Genomic DNA, 13,743 nt, shown 5'->3' on the forward strand with positions numbered 1-13,743 from the left:
TACAGAATTAAAGTAGAAGGATGCTGCTTGGTAATATTTTTAAAAACCATGTCCAGATACAAATCAGTTTGGAAGTTCTTGAAAATCAGTGAGCATGCATTTGGTTTTTCCCCCACTATTTAACTGTTACAGAACTGCAATGACCTTTGAAAAAACACTATTAGTGAAATTTTGGACAATAAAAAGTATAAAACCAGCTTGTTAGCAGAGGAGACAACAAAATATAAGTTAGAAAATTCATAAACATACATTTATTCAGGAAATACAATGACTAGAGTCCTTGATATTTCAATGACCATTCCACATGATAAGGTATTCACAACATGGATTCTTTTACATCAACACCAAGTCATGCTGACCTTCTTCCCAGATCAGCCACGGCCATTTCTTCCACTAAATGCTATAATATCCATTTACATTGTAAACAAAGTACTTGAGGCAAACTATGCTAAGTACTTAAACAAAACAACTTGCAAAAATTTAGAAGACGGCAAAATTTTTTTTTAAAAACACATCTGAATTATCAAACCCCCCAAAACGAGGCCACTATAATCTAGTATATTGCTAATACATAAAGTGGCCATGTTAAGACAGCATGTAATCATCAAAGACATTATTTCTCATCTGCAATTTTTAAACATGCTTTCTCAAATGATAAACATTTATCTTTGTAAGTTTTAAAAAGGCAAAGGGAGCAGAAAGATGGCAGACATTAAAAGTTTATGTTTAAACTACTGGAAGATTTTATTATTATTTTTAAAGGCTATTATTATTTTCCAAACAAAGAATGCCAAGTAGCTTTTATTCCTAAAGAAATTAAGAAATATAACCAATCATTATCTTTGCTGCTACTTAATAGTAGCTGTAAATTATTCTATTCTGATATTTCCAAACATAGTCCAGTGTAATTAGAGCATTTTATAAAGGGGAAAATTAGTAGTTCTCAACCCTACATGTCCTTCAGAACCACCGAGAAACTTTTAAAAAACCCTGGTCCCACCCTCAAGAGATTCTGGTTTAGTTGGTGTGGGATGGGACTCAGGTATTAATCTTTTTTAAAGTTCTGCAGGGTGTTCTAATACATGGCTAAGGTTTAGAATCACTAAGTCAACCCATCCTGAAATACCAAAAAAGTAAATGGAAACTGGGGAGAGGGGATAATTGTATTTATAATTCACAAATCAAATACCTATTATATACTTACTATGTGCCTGGTTATGTTCATGAATCATACATTTATTTCTAAAATGAAAAATTCCTTCATTTCCTCACGATACCAAACTACTACTGTACATCTTTGCCTCTGGATGACTGAATTTTCCTGTGGTCAGGATTTAAAATTCTGGGATAGTATGAAAAACGTTTTAGCAAAAACAAACTGCTGCTACCCATGCTCAACAGTAGCAAGCAATACTACTGTATTTGGCTCTTGTAAGCTATCTTTATCTTAAGAATTATAAATAAGCGCCAACCCACACAAAGAACAGATTGTGGATTACTGTAGAAGAAAAAAAAATAGCTTACTCAACTTATTAAGTTTCAACACCAAAAAAGATTTAACTTGGCTGCACGTTCTGAAACAGCTGAGATACTGAACCAGGGAGCTATAATTTATAATGAAATGTTGACACGCCCTTAAAAGCTACCACAGCTGTAGCTATACCAAAATAAGGTTTCTTTAGGGTTTACTCTGTAATGCGAGAATACGAGCATAACAATATTACTGTTTTCATATGCACCAATACCTCTCTTTAATATATAAAGCTCTATAACAAATACCTCTAATAGTTTTACAATTAAATTAAAGTAAGTCCATAATTCTACACTACTTTGGTCTCAACATTTTAAAAACACCAATTAATTTTGAAAATATACAATTTAACAACATTCCTATCAATAACAAGCACATTTTGTAGGGGACTAAATACACATTCAACCATGCAATCCAGTGTTCAATACCTAAATGATAAATAACAATGCCGATTGACTTTTATTCTGAAAAATCACTGAAAACTGGAATAATCTTTTAAGACTCACAGTGCTCACAAACATGCAGAAAAATGTATACATTTCCAGTCTTCCTGAAGGAATGTTTCAAAATGCCCACTTTTTACACAGGGTCTAAATTCCTTATATATTTCAAACCATTATCTTCCTTTTAGCATCTGTCACTTAAAAATCATACAAATGTTCCTAAGTTGTTGACTGAAAATGAACCTCAACTCTTTAATTTCAGCCTTTAAAAAGAGCTCAGTCACAGTCCTTCACCAATAGCTGCCTTTCGGTAAAATAGTGACATCCAGTGGACAACTGAAAGTATCTCTCACAACTTCCATCATCATATTTGAATCGTAAACAATCACATCTCTAAATCCAACCACTTTAATGTAAGTTCCTACTCATTTTGACAGTCTGCAGATCCTTATGAATACATCGCCTCAGAATATCTATATATCTTACATATAGCCTTCTATAATCATCCTATTTAAAATCAATGCTTTACACTGAGCTAGTGAGAGCACGTAACTCTAGAGACTCATGAGGTTAAAGTGTTACTTTTTCTTCTTTGCTTCTGCTATTTCCCACCACAAACTAAATGGCTCATCTCTAGGAATGGAAGGACCAAAATATAAGAAATATATTTAAATAGAAATGAATAGGATTTAAAAAAATTTGCGAAAGATGAAACCTGAACCTGTTTTTGCATTTGTAGCTTGACATACTGTTGAATATAAATAGACCTAATCAGTAATGCTAACAAATTACATCCTCTTGCCCTGATGCTCAAATATTATGAAAGAATACACATTTTAGCAATGATTGTTTCAGTGTTTAAAAACTTACTTTTACAAATCAGTACAAATGAGTATTCAGTATACATTATGTTTAAATAAAAGTAAAAAACTTCCACTGTTATGATTTACCAATGATTATATATGTGTGTGTTCAAAGTACAAAATGCAGCAGTGATATTAACAGTGACTGTAATGAACTGCTGTAGCTGAAACTGTCATGTTTAATTTCTTGGAAAACTATAAAGAAATCTTACAGATTAAAAAAAAATAAAGCAAATGAACTAGAGAACTGTTATTTTTAAATAAGCAGCCAAAGGAAGAAAACTTTTTTCCTAAAAAAAGATTAAGAATGTAAAAGTACATCTTAATATTTAAAAAGCATTTTTAAAAATCTATAACAACTTTATGACAAAATCTGCATTTGAAAAAGGCCTGTATAAAGAGCAGGACAAAATTGCCCTCACCACCTTTTACTTTTTCTTGTCAGAAAAGTGTGTATGTGTCTCTGGAACCACAAATGATTTTAAAATAGGCTTTTATAAAATGGCAAGAAGCGTTTCACGGGAAGTTTCTGTTTGTTTTCTTTATAATCGTTGGCATTGCGGCCATCAGTAGGTCACAAGTAAAACTTCTCTAGCCAAAAGCAAAATGGAATAGAAAGTTTTGAACTGCATTAGGTCTGTTGCCTGCGTTTGGCTGATCTCATTTTTTCAAAACGTGACTCCATTTCTTCTAAGACCTTGGGTGTATATCGTACTACTAATTTAACCTTTCCTTGAGCTGCTTTTAGCAGTTCTACGGCTTTTTCATGATGTTCTCCTTCAACACTCTAGAAAAAAAAATACACACACAATTAATATCTAGGTTTTGTAATTCACTCAAAATGCAAAAATGTTTAAAATACATATAAGTAAAAAAGTTTTAATGTTATATCATTTCAACACTATGAATGTATGAAATAACCCAGCTTTACCATTTTAATCAGTGTGAAATCCTCTGCTAAATCATATTCTGTTTGTAGTCCAGGAACTGGTTTCTTAGATCCAAATAATTAGTTTAACAGTCTACATGCCCTATTAGTCAACTGAGCCAGAAGTAAATCAAGCAACTGCCTTTCTGTAAGACTACAATGAGGGGTAGACTTCTAACTTAATGCACTGCCTTAACTACTAAACAGCTTAATCACTTCATAAAAATCACACTAAGCATTTCTAATTTACACTGGAAAAAAGCAAAACACACTTCAAGTACTTTAAATTGTATCACTGCACTAAATAGTACTGACTGGATTCCCCCAAGGGATTTCTACACTAGTTTCTTTTCTCCCTACACCTTCTGTTTCTATAACTCATGTACACCCCCAAGTGGCCACAACACATTACTACAAATAGAAATAAAACATCCTTACCACTCCATTAACAGAAAGAAGTTGATCTCCTCGCTTGAGGCCCCCATGCCTATCAGCAATTCCTCCTGGAATTATTCGAGATATATAGATTGGAGAGTTTTGTTCTTTGCCTCCCATAATATTGAATCCAAGGCCCTCTTCTGTTTTTGGTAGCTCAACAACTCGAGGATGAGAATGTCCTTCGCTGGCAGCAAATGCAGCAACAGTAGCCTGAAAGAAAATTTTACTTATTTAAAAATATGACTTTAGTTTACTTCAGCTTTTTAGTCTCCTTTTAACTGCCTTTGAGGTGCATACTTTTGATGTTCGAATACCCAAAATTCACTGGCAGTTCTGAGGAGAAGGTAAGCTAAGAGAATGGTATTTTGAAAAGATGGCTAGAAAGCATATCCTGGGTCTATGTAGGGGGTTTCTGGTCAGTCCATCCAGTGCCCAGAACTTCTGTCTGCACTTGGCAAGCAGGCTTGCTGGGCAAATGAACACTGACATTAAAAAGGAGACTCTTTCACCCAGCATGCCAGCAGTCTTGAACTTTGGGGCTGGATAGCCAAGCTCCTTTAAGGGCCCTTGCGCAGGACGTAGCCTATTTACATAATCTACAAGGAGATAGGTGTCCCCCTGCTAAATCATATTCTATTTGTAGTCCAGGAACTGGTACATTCTGGCTGCTCTATTATTTGTTCTTTATACTAAATAACTCACGAAGTAACTCAAGTCTCAAGAAAAAGAGTACATATAAACATGAACTTTTTTGTTGCTTTAGTTAAGTATCTAGTTACTACTAAAACTCCATAGAAGATGAAATAGAGCCGCATCTTTAACACTTTCAAATTTAGACTAATCTAGACTAATTCTAACACAAAGCTGAGATTTTTAGTTTCATTTTGCTTTCAAAGATATTCACGTAATCTGGTATAAATTTTTGTGTGATGCATCAGGGTACATGAGCAAAAATGGGAAAGGGGAAGGAAGGAAATAAAGATTTGTTGAATACCACTATGCTCAGTTCTGTAAGAGGTCTCATTTTACAGATAATGGATCTAAGGTTCAGATAATCAGTAAGCTGTGAAGGTCACATAAGTCAGGAATTAAAGACAAATTTCTATGTTTTTTCTCTACTCTGTCAAAATACACCCACATGTTTAAGTGTTTGCATTCAACAGAGAATCCAGTATTTCCTCTTGTGAACCAGTAACTATCAATGAAAAATTACCTAGTAACTAATTCTAATATAAATCACCTAATGATGACATTAACTTATTCTAACCATATACGGACATTGAGCTCAATGCCAAAAATTATTGAGGAGAACACCAGTATAGAAAGCACATAAAACCTGCCACCTGCAGCTCTGAAGAGATAACCTACCACTGACATTACCACATCTTTGCAGAGTTAAGGTGAAGAAAGCAAAGAGAAACCTGGGGGATCACCTCACCAATTATACCACTTACTATTTGTGTGGTCTGAAGCAGGTAACTTAATTTGATGCTTCTTCACCAATAAAATGAGGATAATTCACACATCAAAAGTTTGATGAAAATTTACATAACTGATATGATTAAATATGTATCCTGTATATTACTACGTATTACATGATATGTATATTACTATTTGTGTGCAATTGTATTTTAATACATTATCTAATCTGCATGACAGATTATCTTTTGTAAAGACAATAAAAAAGGTCCTACTTCTTAGTACTTGAGATGGTTTAGCACAGGTTGAAAGACACTGTTAGTTTTCAAAATAAGACTATGATGAATCTAATAATTGCATATTTAAAACCTCTGATTTTTAAAGAATTCTCTCACTTTTAGTGAATGAAAAACTTACCTTTGCAGTCGCATTAGCTCTCACTTCAGGACTGCTGCTGATGTCCACAGTCTCATAGACATGTTCATATACCTGTAAAACCCAAAGTTTGTGATTTTAAATCTCAGAAAATACCATGTGTGAGTTCTATGAAGTTAATGAATGTGTTAAAATTTTAGGCAAAATTATGCATCTTTGTGAAATATCTAACAGAAATTCCAAAAATGAGAGAGACAGGTTTTAATGTTTTTCTAAAGTTCGTTTTCTTGAGAAATTCTGAGCCCAAATTTCACAGTATTATCTTACCTAATTAACTCAAGTTTTTATTAAATTTTAATCCCATGTACTCACCTCTCTTACAGCATTGCAGAATTCACTCTGAAGGACTCTTTGTAAAGCTTGAAGTTTCTGTGGTGGTACCTCTCCACTCCTTTGTAGTTTTTCCAACAATTCAATTGCTCTACAAATATCTAGAGTTAAACAAATACACACTGATAATATTCTCTGAATATTCTCTAAATACCTATGTAACTGTGTAGCAGTTATGATTCATTCAATATGAAAAACATAGAGAAAAAAAGCATAAGAGTGTCACTTTGTGTGTGTGTGTGTGTGTGTGAATACATGTGAGGATGGGAATGTAAAATCTGAGAATGCTAAATTCCACAGTAGATTAGGAAGGAACACTGATGTTACACATGTACAAAATCTGGGAAAAAGTATCGTTGAGAGACAGAAAAACTGAATGTAAAATATTAAATGTCACAAGAAAGAACTGAGGTTAAAAAATGTGATAGTCAAATAAATCTTGTCTATGCTTCAGAAAAGCTGACAGTATATCAGCAACTATTTAGTCAATAAAAATTTACCTATCATCATAACTAATCAAAACACTGTGTGCTAGTAAAATCACTGTTAATTTTCCCAAGGAAAACACAATATATACGTAGAATGAATTATTCAATTACAGATACAGTTAGTGGCAGAGACACATTTATAACAATGGTAGAAATGAATAAAATTAACTGGTGTGTTTTCAACTTAGAATCAAAACAGTGTTTTAATTAAGACAAATACATGTTTACAAAATAGAAAAACAAAAACAATTAGTTTTTGTCAATCTGGTCTCAATACTAGCTGGGTGATCTTGGGCAAGTTACTTAACCTCCCTGTGTCTCAGTTTCTCTACTATAAAATGGAAACAAGAGTATTTTCCTTATAAGAATTACTTGATGACTAAACCAAAAAAAATAGAAAAAGTCCTGGCATGTAGCAAGCATAAATGTTATGTTACATTTGACACCAATTAATCATAAGAAATATTAAGGGATGGTACACATTTATACAAATATATTAAGCATGTTAGACAATCCTCATTGGGAAGTGTGAGGATAGTGTTTTATGAATTAAGAAATTTTATGAGATTCAGAGTCACGTTACAACACTGTTAATAATTATCCTTACTTGGATTTTTTTCTCTTAACTGTTTTTGTACCCCAGGGGGCTAGAGTACCTGTTATTCTACTGTTCCTTGCCTCCTTTTAAGTGGAAGGACTAGAGCTTTTTCTTTATAGAATATGGCTATCTTTGTGTTTGCAAATGGAAAACTAGTAACGACTGTAGTGAAGAAAAAAGATTTTCCAACTTTAGGTAATAAAAGCTTAAGGTGATGTTGATAAATGCAATGGAAACAGACTTTCCTCATTTTGATATCCCACCACTTGAATGGCTGGTGAATGGGGACTGTTGGTTCATCAATTGTTTTAATTTACATTTACAATATGCAATGTAAAAACTGAAGAAAAAAAAATACTCTTTAATGAACTTACACTGTACCTAACATGTGTTTAAATGCGTTCCACTGAATCACGTTTTGATTATTTAGAAAGCATCCAGGGATCCTGATCATATGCACTGATTTTATACTGTAGGACTGTTGGGGATGTTTAATAGAGTCTGTTAAATAGAATTCTAAGTAAGAATCAGAGGTGATGTAGTATTGACTTTCTTAATCTGCTAAATGGTAACTACGAGTAATTCATCCTACTAAGGTGCTGAGCATTCTACTACAAAACTGAAAAGAACTCTGAAAGAGCAAAAACGAAAGCCATGACTACCAAAACTAAATGCCAGCAGTTAAGTTTCACATTTTGTGCTGCATAAAAACACAAAAGACTGCCAACATGTTAGAACCCTACAACAGGCTTTCAAAGAAAAACACCTACTCCCGTTAATACCAGACTTGTTCCCATCTACAAAGCACAGAGTGCCACTGTGCTCAGGAGGAAAATGTCACAGTCTCAGCCCTAACTTAGTAAGTCTTCCCAGGGCACCTACTCCTGTCTAAAATGATGCTTTAATTAAGGGCCTGGTGGGCTGAAGGGAAACAATGTCATTTACAGAGAGGCTTACAAAAGGGAACCCCGTAAGGAATAAACAATGTTAAGTGCGCATTTGTTCGTGTGAATACGTGAGGAAAGAGGTTTCTTTAAATACAGTAATTCTAAAAACCGTATTCCCTTCTTAGAGCGGAATTTAATGGTCACTATAATTGCAAATGTTAACATTTGAAAGATATTTTCAAACTTCTTAGTATTCAAAATGTTTAGTTTGTACTTCTTGACTCTTAACCAATGACTTATACTACAGGTTTGCCAAAAGCATGCTTGAAACTGGTTGAAATAAAGGATCTGAGGAGGAAAGAGCGGAAAGTTGAAGATATGTAACAGGACTGGCTTTTGGGTTTCTAATTCCTCAGCAGGACAGGTTTTATTTTCCTTGACCATCTGCTCTCAACAGCAAGGAACCAGCCACGATCTGCATTTGGAGAGTGTGTAAAGACGGGGTAAGACTGAACTTTCAAATATTTTACAATTTACCACTATTCCTCCTAGTTCTGTAACCTTCCCAAGACCAAATCAGCAGGTAAGTTCTTCAGGCACCTTCTCTGTACCTGGGAGGGGCACCCAAACCAGGAAATACTCCAACACAAATAAAAGTGAGGTTGCGGTGAAAGCAGCGATGGGGCTTGTGTGCGTACGAGGAAGAGGGGTCCCGGGCAACGTGTCACGTGTGCGGGGTGAAGGTGCGGCCCCGGGTTTGCCCACCCGCAAGGACGGGCTGTGCGCGGAGCCGGTCGGAGCCGGGCGGCTGAGGTTTCTCGGGTCAACACGCCCAGGGAGCCCGAGTGCAGAGGGCGCCTGCGGACACGTGGGAGTCAACTGTGCAGCGCCCCGGGACAGTCCACGGAAACAGAGGGGTCTGGGTATCAGTCAAGAGACGGCAGGCGCCCACCCTGGGGCCGGGCGCAGCGACGGCGGCGGTGACGGGCGCGAGCGCGAGGGACAGCCCGGCTCCGGGTGTCGGAGCCTGGGTCTCTCCTCCTCCCCTGTTACGACACCGCAGTCCTCCACCCCCTCCGCCCTCCTCAGCCCGGGCCTCCGCCGCACTCACCCCGCTCCAGCCGCACAGGTTCCCCCAGCGCCGCCATCTTGTCCCTTTGCCCGCAGACCCGCCGGAAATGACGACAGAAGATGCGGCGGTGAGGGGCGGGGCTTGGCGGGAGCGGTGGGGCGGGGCCGGCCGGTATCGCGAGAAGCGGGGCCGTGGGCGCGGGCTCGCCCGGGCCGGGGGGGGGCGAGGCGCCTGAGCGGCTCCTACTGCGCCTCCCGCGGTTCGAAGGCTCCCCGATGCCCTTGCCCCCCAAGGTTGAGAGGAGCCGCTCTCCCGGCCCCAGGTGCCTGCCTCAGAGCCGAGCCTTATTCCCAGCTCCACCATTGGTGGTTCCCCGCTCACGTGCCCGATTTCGGCCTCAGTTTCCCCCTCTGTGCGACAAGGACTCCGGTCCCCGCCACCCTCAAACCCTGGAATAGGGTGACACTCAGCTGTCACCCTATGGGGTAAGGTAAGCGGTGCTTTAATTTAAAAAACCCGGGGCGCCAACCTTCCCTACAGGTCTCTGAGAGAGAGGATGAAGACGCAGAAATCAGGCGCCCCCCGAGTGACCGCGTGACCCCGGGACGAGGCGCCGCGATGGATTTAGAAGGGGGCCTGGGGCCCGGCGGGCGCTGCGCGGCTGCGCGTGGACCCGGGACCCGGGAGACCCGGGGTCAATCCCCGGTCAGGGGGCCTGGGGCCCGGCGGGCGCTCCGCGGCTGCGCGTGGACCCGGGACCCGGGAGACCGGGGTTCAATCCTCGGTCCGGGCACAGGCCAGGCTGCGGCCGGGCAGCCGAGCAGTGCCTCGCTCGTCATTGGTGTTTCTCTCCCTCCCTCCCCTCCTTTCCTCTCTCTGAAATCAATAAAGGTATGTTTAAAAAACAAAAAAGTTGACCTGGAATCTTATATAAATGAAATACTATGAAGCAAGTAATATTCTCGGTGCATTACAGATTTTTTAGGGCCCCTTTTGAAAATTGCATGAACCAAGAAAATGTTTGTTCCTGCATTTAAATGAACTATTACTTTGCCCGGTATTTAAATTCCATGAACCTCTATTCAGGCCCTAGTCTGGGCGGATGTCAGGCGCCCTCACATGCAAGTTTTCAGTGCTTCAGGGCGGGATCGTTTTTAACAACCTCCTGGCCCCTGGCCCACCGGCTCCATTCAGCCTAAGATTTCCTTCAGACCCACCACCAATGTCACCACTATACTCTGTTCCCTCCCTTGGATCCTGATTTCATCATCGAAGGTTTCTGTTCAGAAACTTTCAGTGGGTTTCTACATTTTCTGTTTCTAAAGACTTCGTATTCTGACCCTAACTCACCCATCTAACCTCATTCCTGGTATCCCTTAGGTGGTACAATAGTCCCCCCCCCCATCTGTGGTTTCACTTTCCCTGGTTTTGGTTATTTGCATCCAACCACTGTCCAAAAATATTAAATGGAAAATTCCAGAAATAAATAATTCATCCGTTTTCAATTGTGTGCTATTCTGAGGAGCATCATGAAATGGCGCTTGTCCTGCTCTGCCCGCTGGGGAGGGGACTCGTCCTCCCGTCCAGCATCTCCAGGCTGTGTATGCTCCCGCCCATTAGTCACGGTGTAGCCTTCTCGGCGACCCGGTCCACTGTCCTGGTGTCGAAGTGTTTGTGTTCAGGTCACCCTTATTTTACTTAATAATGGCCCCAAAGCGCAAGAGTAGTGATGCTGGCAATTCGGATATGCCCAAGAGAAGCCATAAAGTGCTTCCCTTAAGTGAGAAGGTGAAAGTTCTTGATTTAATATGGAAAGAAAATCTTGTGCTGAGGTCGCTAAGATCTGTGGTTAAGAACACATCTTTTTATCTGTGAAATTGTGAAGAAGGAAAAGGAAACGTGTGTGTTTGGCTGTCACACCTCAACCTACAAAAGCTACGGCCGCAGTGCGTGATAAGACGGAAAAGGCATTACGTTTGTGAGCGGAAGACATGAACAGAAAACGTGTTCTGACTGACGGCGTTTTGCTCCAGAAAGCATGGAGCCTATATGAAGACTTCAGCGAGGGATCCCCTGAAATGAGTGACACCAAGCCATGTACAGCAAGTAAGGGATGGTTCCACACATTCAGAAATAGGCTCTCACATCATCACAAGAGGGAAAGAGAGAGAGGGAGAGAGGCAGAGGCCACTTCCACATAATTTGTATTACAGTGTATCGTAACTGTCCTATTTTATTATTAGTTATTAATCTCTCATTGTGCCCAAGTTATAAATTAAACTTTGTCATAGGTATGTATGTATAGCACAAAACATAGTATATATAGGGCTCGGTACCACGTGTGGTTTCAGGCACCCACTGGGCTTCTTGGAATGTATCCCTCGTGGAGAAAAGGGGACTGCTGTTCAAGGCCATGCTTATTCTTGCTTCCAGGTCTTCCTTTATGTTGTTCTCGCGTGGAATGCCCTCTTCATCCCCTCCAATTCTCTAAACTGTACACATCCTCAGACTGAACTCATCCTCAGGTCCCTGCTGAAGACATGACCGTTCTATTAAGCTTTCTTTTCTCCATAGGGTTTCCCTTCTTTGGTCCCTGATGACCCGTATACCCCACAACAGCATTCAGGTGCTTTCCTGTTATGTGTTGTTCTGCCACAAGCGTATTCCAGAACGGTTTATCACATGCCTCATGTCTACCGGGTGCCTTGCTAAGCACTGAGAATACCCTGGAGAGCTAGACAAATGCAGACATTGCCCTTATTTCTTCCAACGCTTTCTCGCCCCCATCCATCCATCTTTCGATGACTCCACTTACGTGTATATTCCTCTGACATTGCCTCATAGCTCACTGATGCTCTGTTCTGTTCATTTTGTTTTTTCAAGCTTTTCTTTATTTCCTTTTTTCAATATATAATATTCTCTTAATCCCATCCAGTTCATTTTTTATCTCGGATGTTGTACTTTTTATCCCTAGCAGTTTTATTTAGGGGTGTGTGTGTTTCTACATCTTTATGTCCTTACTTACCATGTTCAATCTTTCCTCTAGCTTCTTGAACACATAGGACACAATTGTAATAACAGTTGTAATGTTCTTGTCTACTGATTCTACCATCTGTGCCGTTTTTTTGGCACAACAGTGCAAAATTAAATATATTGATTGATTTTTCTCTTCATTATGGCTCATAATTTCCTCCTACTTGCATGACTGGTGTATAGATGACCAGGCATTGTGAAATTTACTTTTTTGGGGGTGCATAAATATTTTTGAGATTTGTTTTGAAATGCAGATGGGATACTTGGAAATAATTCTGTCTTTTGTATAAAAAAATTAAGTCCTCAGTAGGCTAAGTATGAAAGTTTTCTTAACACTGCAAATACAGTGGATTGAGGCATCAACTAAAAGAGAAAGGAAGTGGATGGGGGAAGTTGGGAGGTAAGAGGCTGTCTAGAGAAGCTAGGGAAATGGAAAATAATATGAGGAAGCAAGACACTCCCAGTGGAATGTTTTATTCTTTTACTGCTTGTCAAACCATACACAAATATGCACTACAATATAGAATAGACACTGAAAACAGTCATGTCTTCTTGCAGAGTAAAACGCCCTTAACTAAAGGGATCTATTCAGGTTTCTGTCAGTACAATTAAAGTCTCAGGCTGCTACTGCTTTTTTTTTTTCCAACAGAATTTCTATAATATACTTCTCAGAAAGTAAAATTTTATCTGAATGGCTTCCTTTATTTGCTGTGAATGAGACTGTCAAATTCAAATTAGCCTGAATGTAAAAATAAACTAAACATATATAAAAACACTTGGTCTAATCAATTAAACCCAACAATGTGGGGAAATCTCTTCAAAAACATCTTTCGATGGGAGGTTTTCTTCATCACAGATCTCAGATCAGAACACAAAGTCCCATCTCTGAGTACCAGAGATCTAAAGCGAACGCTCTTCCTTTGGATTAGGATAAGTTACAGATTACATTAAAGTGTAAGGTTTACTTTTTTAATGTCACTTGTTTCATCATCACTCCACAGTACATGTAAAGGCACAGATTGATGTATTTTTCTGGCATCTCCCTGACGCACCCTTGCCCTAAATAAATCTGTTTGCCAGGATCTTGTCGCTTAAATTAGCCATCTCAAACTCTTGGTCCTGCCAACACAGGCGATTGTGCCAATGTTCTCAGCATCTACTGGCACACGAGCTGTTGCCTTTTCTTTGGCTTTCTGTGTGTACCTGGGGCCATGGTCCTTTCTTCACGAGGCAGCATTCTGGCTTCTGTGCTCCTAAGATGGACTTGAGGGTTGTTTG

At 39.2% G+C, this 13,743-nt stretch overlaps 1 protein-coding gene across 1 annotated transcript; it reads right to left on the reverse strand.

The window, feature by feature from the left end:
* Positions 1 to 224: 224 nt before the first annotated feature.
* Positions 225 to 9,509, reverse strand: LIN7C (lin-7 cell polarity scaffold C). The gene is made up of 5 exons (XM_016206153.2): positions 9,472 to 9,509; positions 6,370 to 6,488; positions 6,040 to 6,111; positions 4,204 to 4,413; positions 225 to 3,624 (listed from the first exon to the last, which is right to left on the reverse strand). Exons 1-5 carry the CDS (start codon positions 9,506 to 9,508, stop codon positions 3,469 to 3,471), a joined length of 594 nt encoding a protein of 197 aa, XP_016061639.1. The 5' UTR covers position 9,509; the 3' UTR covers positions 225 to 3,468.
* Positions 9,510 to 13,743: the final 4,234 nt, after the last annotated feature.

This window comes from Miniopterus natalensis, chromosome 11, assembly GCF_054644295.1.
Source record: "Miniopterus natalensis isolate mMinNat1 chromosome 11, mMinNat1.hap1, whole genome shotgun sequence".
In the NCBI taxonomy this organism is placed as follows: Eukaryota; Metazoa; Chordata; class Mammalia; order Chiroptera; family Miniopteridae; genus Miniopterus; species Miniopterus natalensis.

Bases quoted from the DNA above. Each gene is read 5' to 3' on its own strand.
- LIN7C (XM_016206153.2), bottom strand. From the start codon at position 9,508: ATGGCGGCGCTGGGGGAACCTGTGCGGCTGGAGCGGG. The intron at 6,489-9,471 runs GTGAGTGCGGCG...GTTTAACTCTAG, and splicing joins ACCTGTGCGGCTGGAGCGGG to ATATTTGTAGAGCAATTGAA. The intron at 3,625-4,203 runs GTAAGGATGTTT...TTTTTTTTCTAG, and splicing joins TTCTTTCTGTTAATGGAGTG to AGTGTTGAAGGAGAACATCA.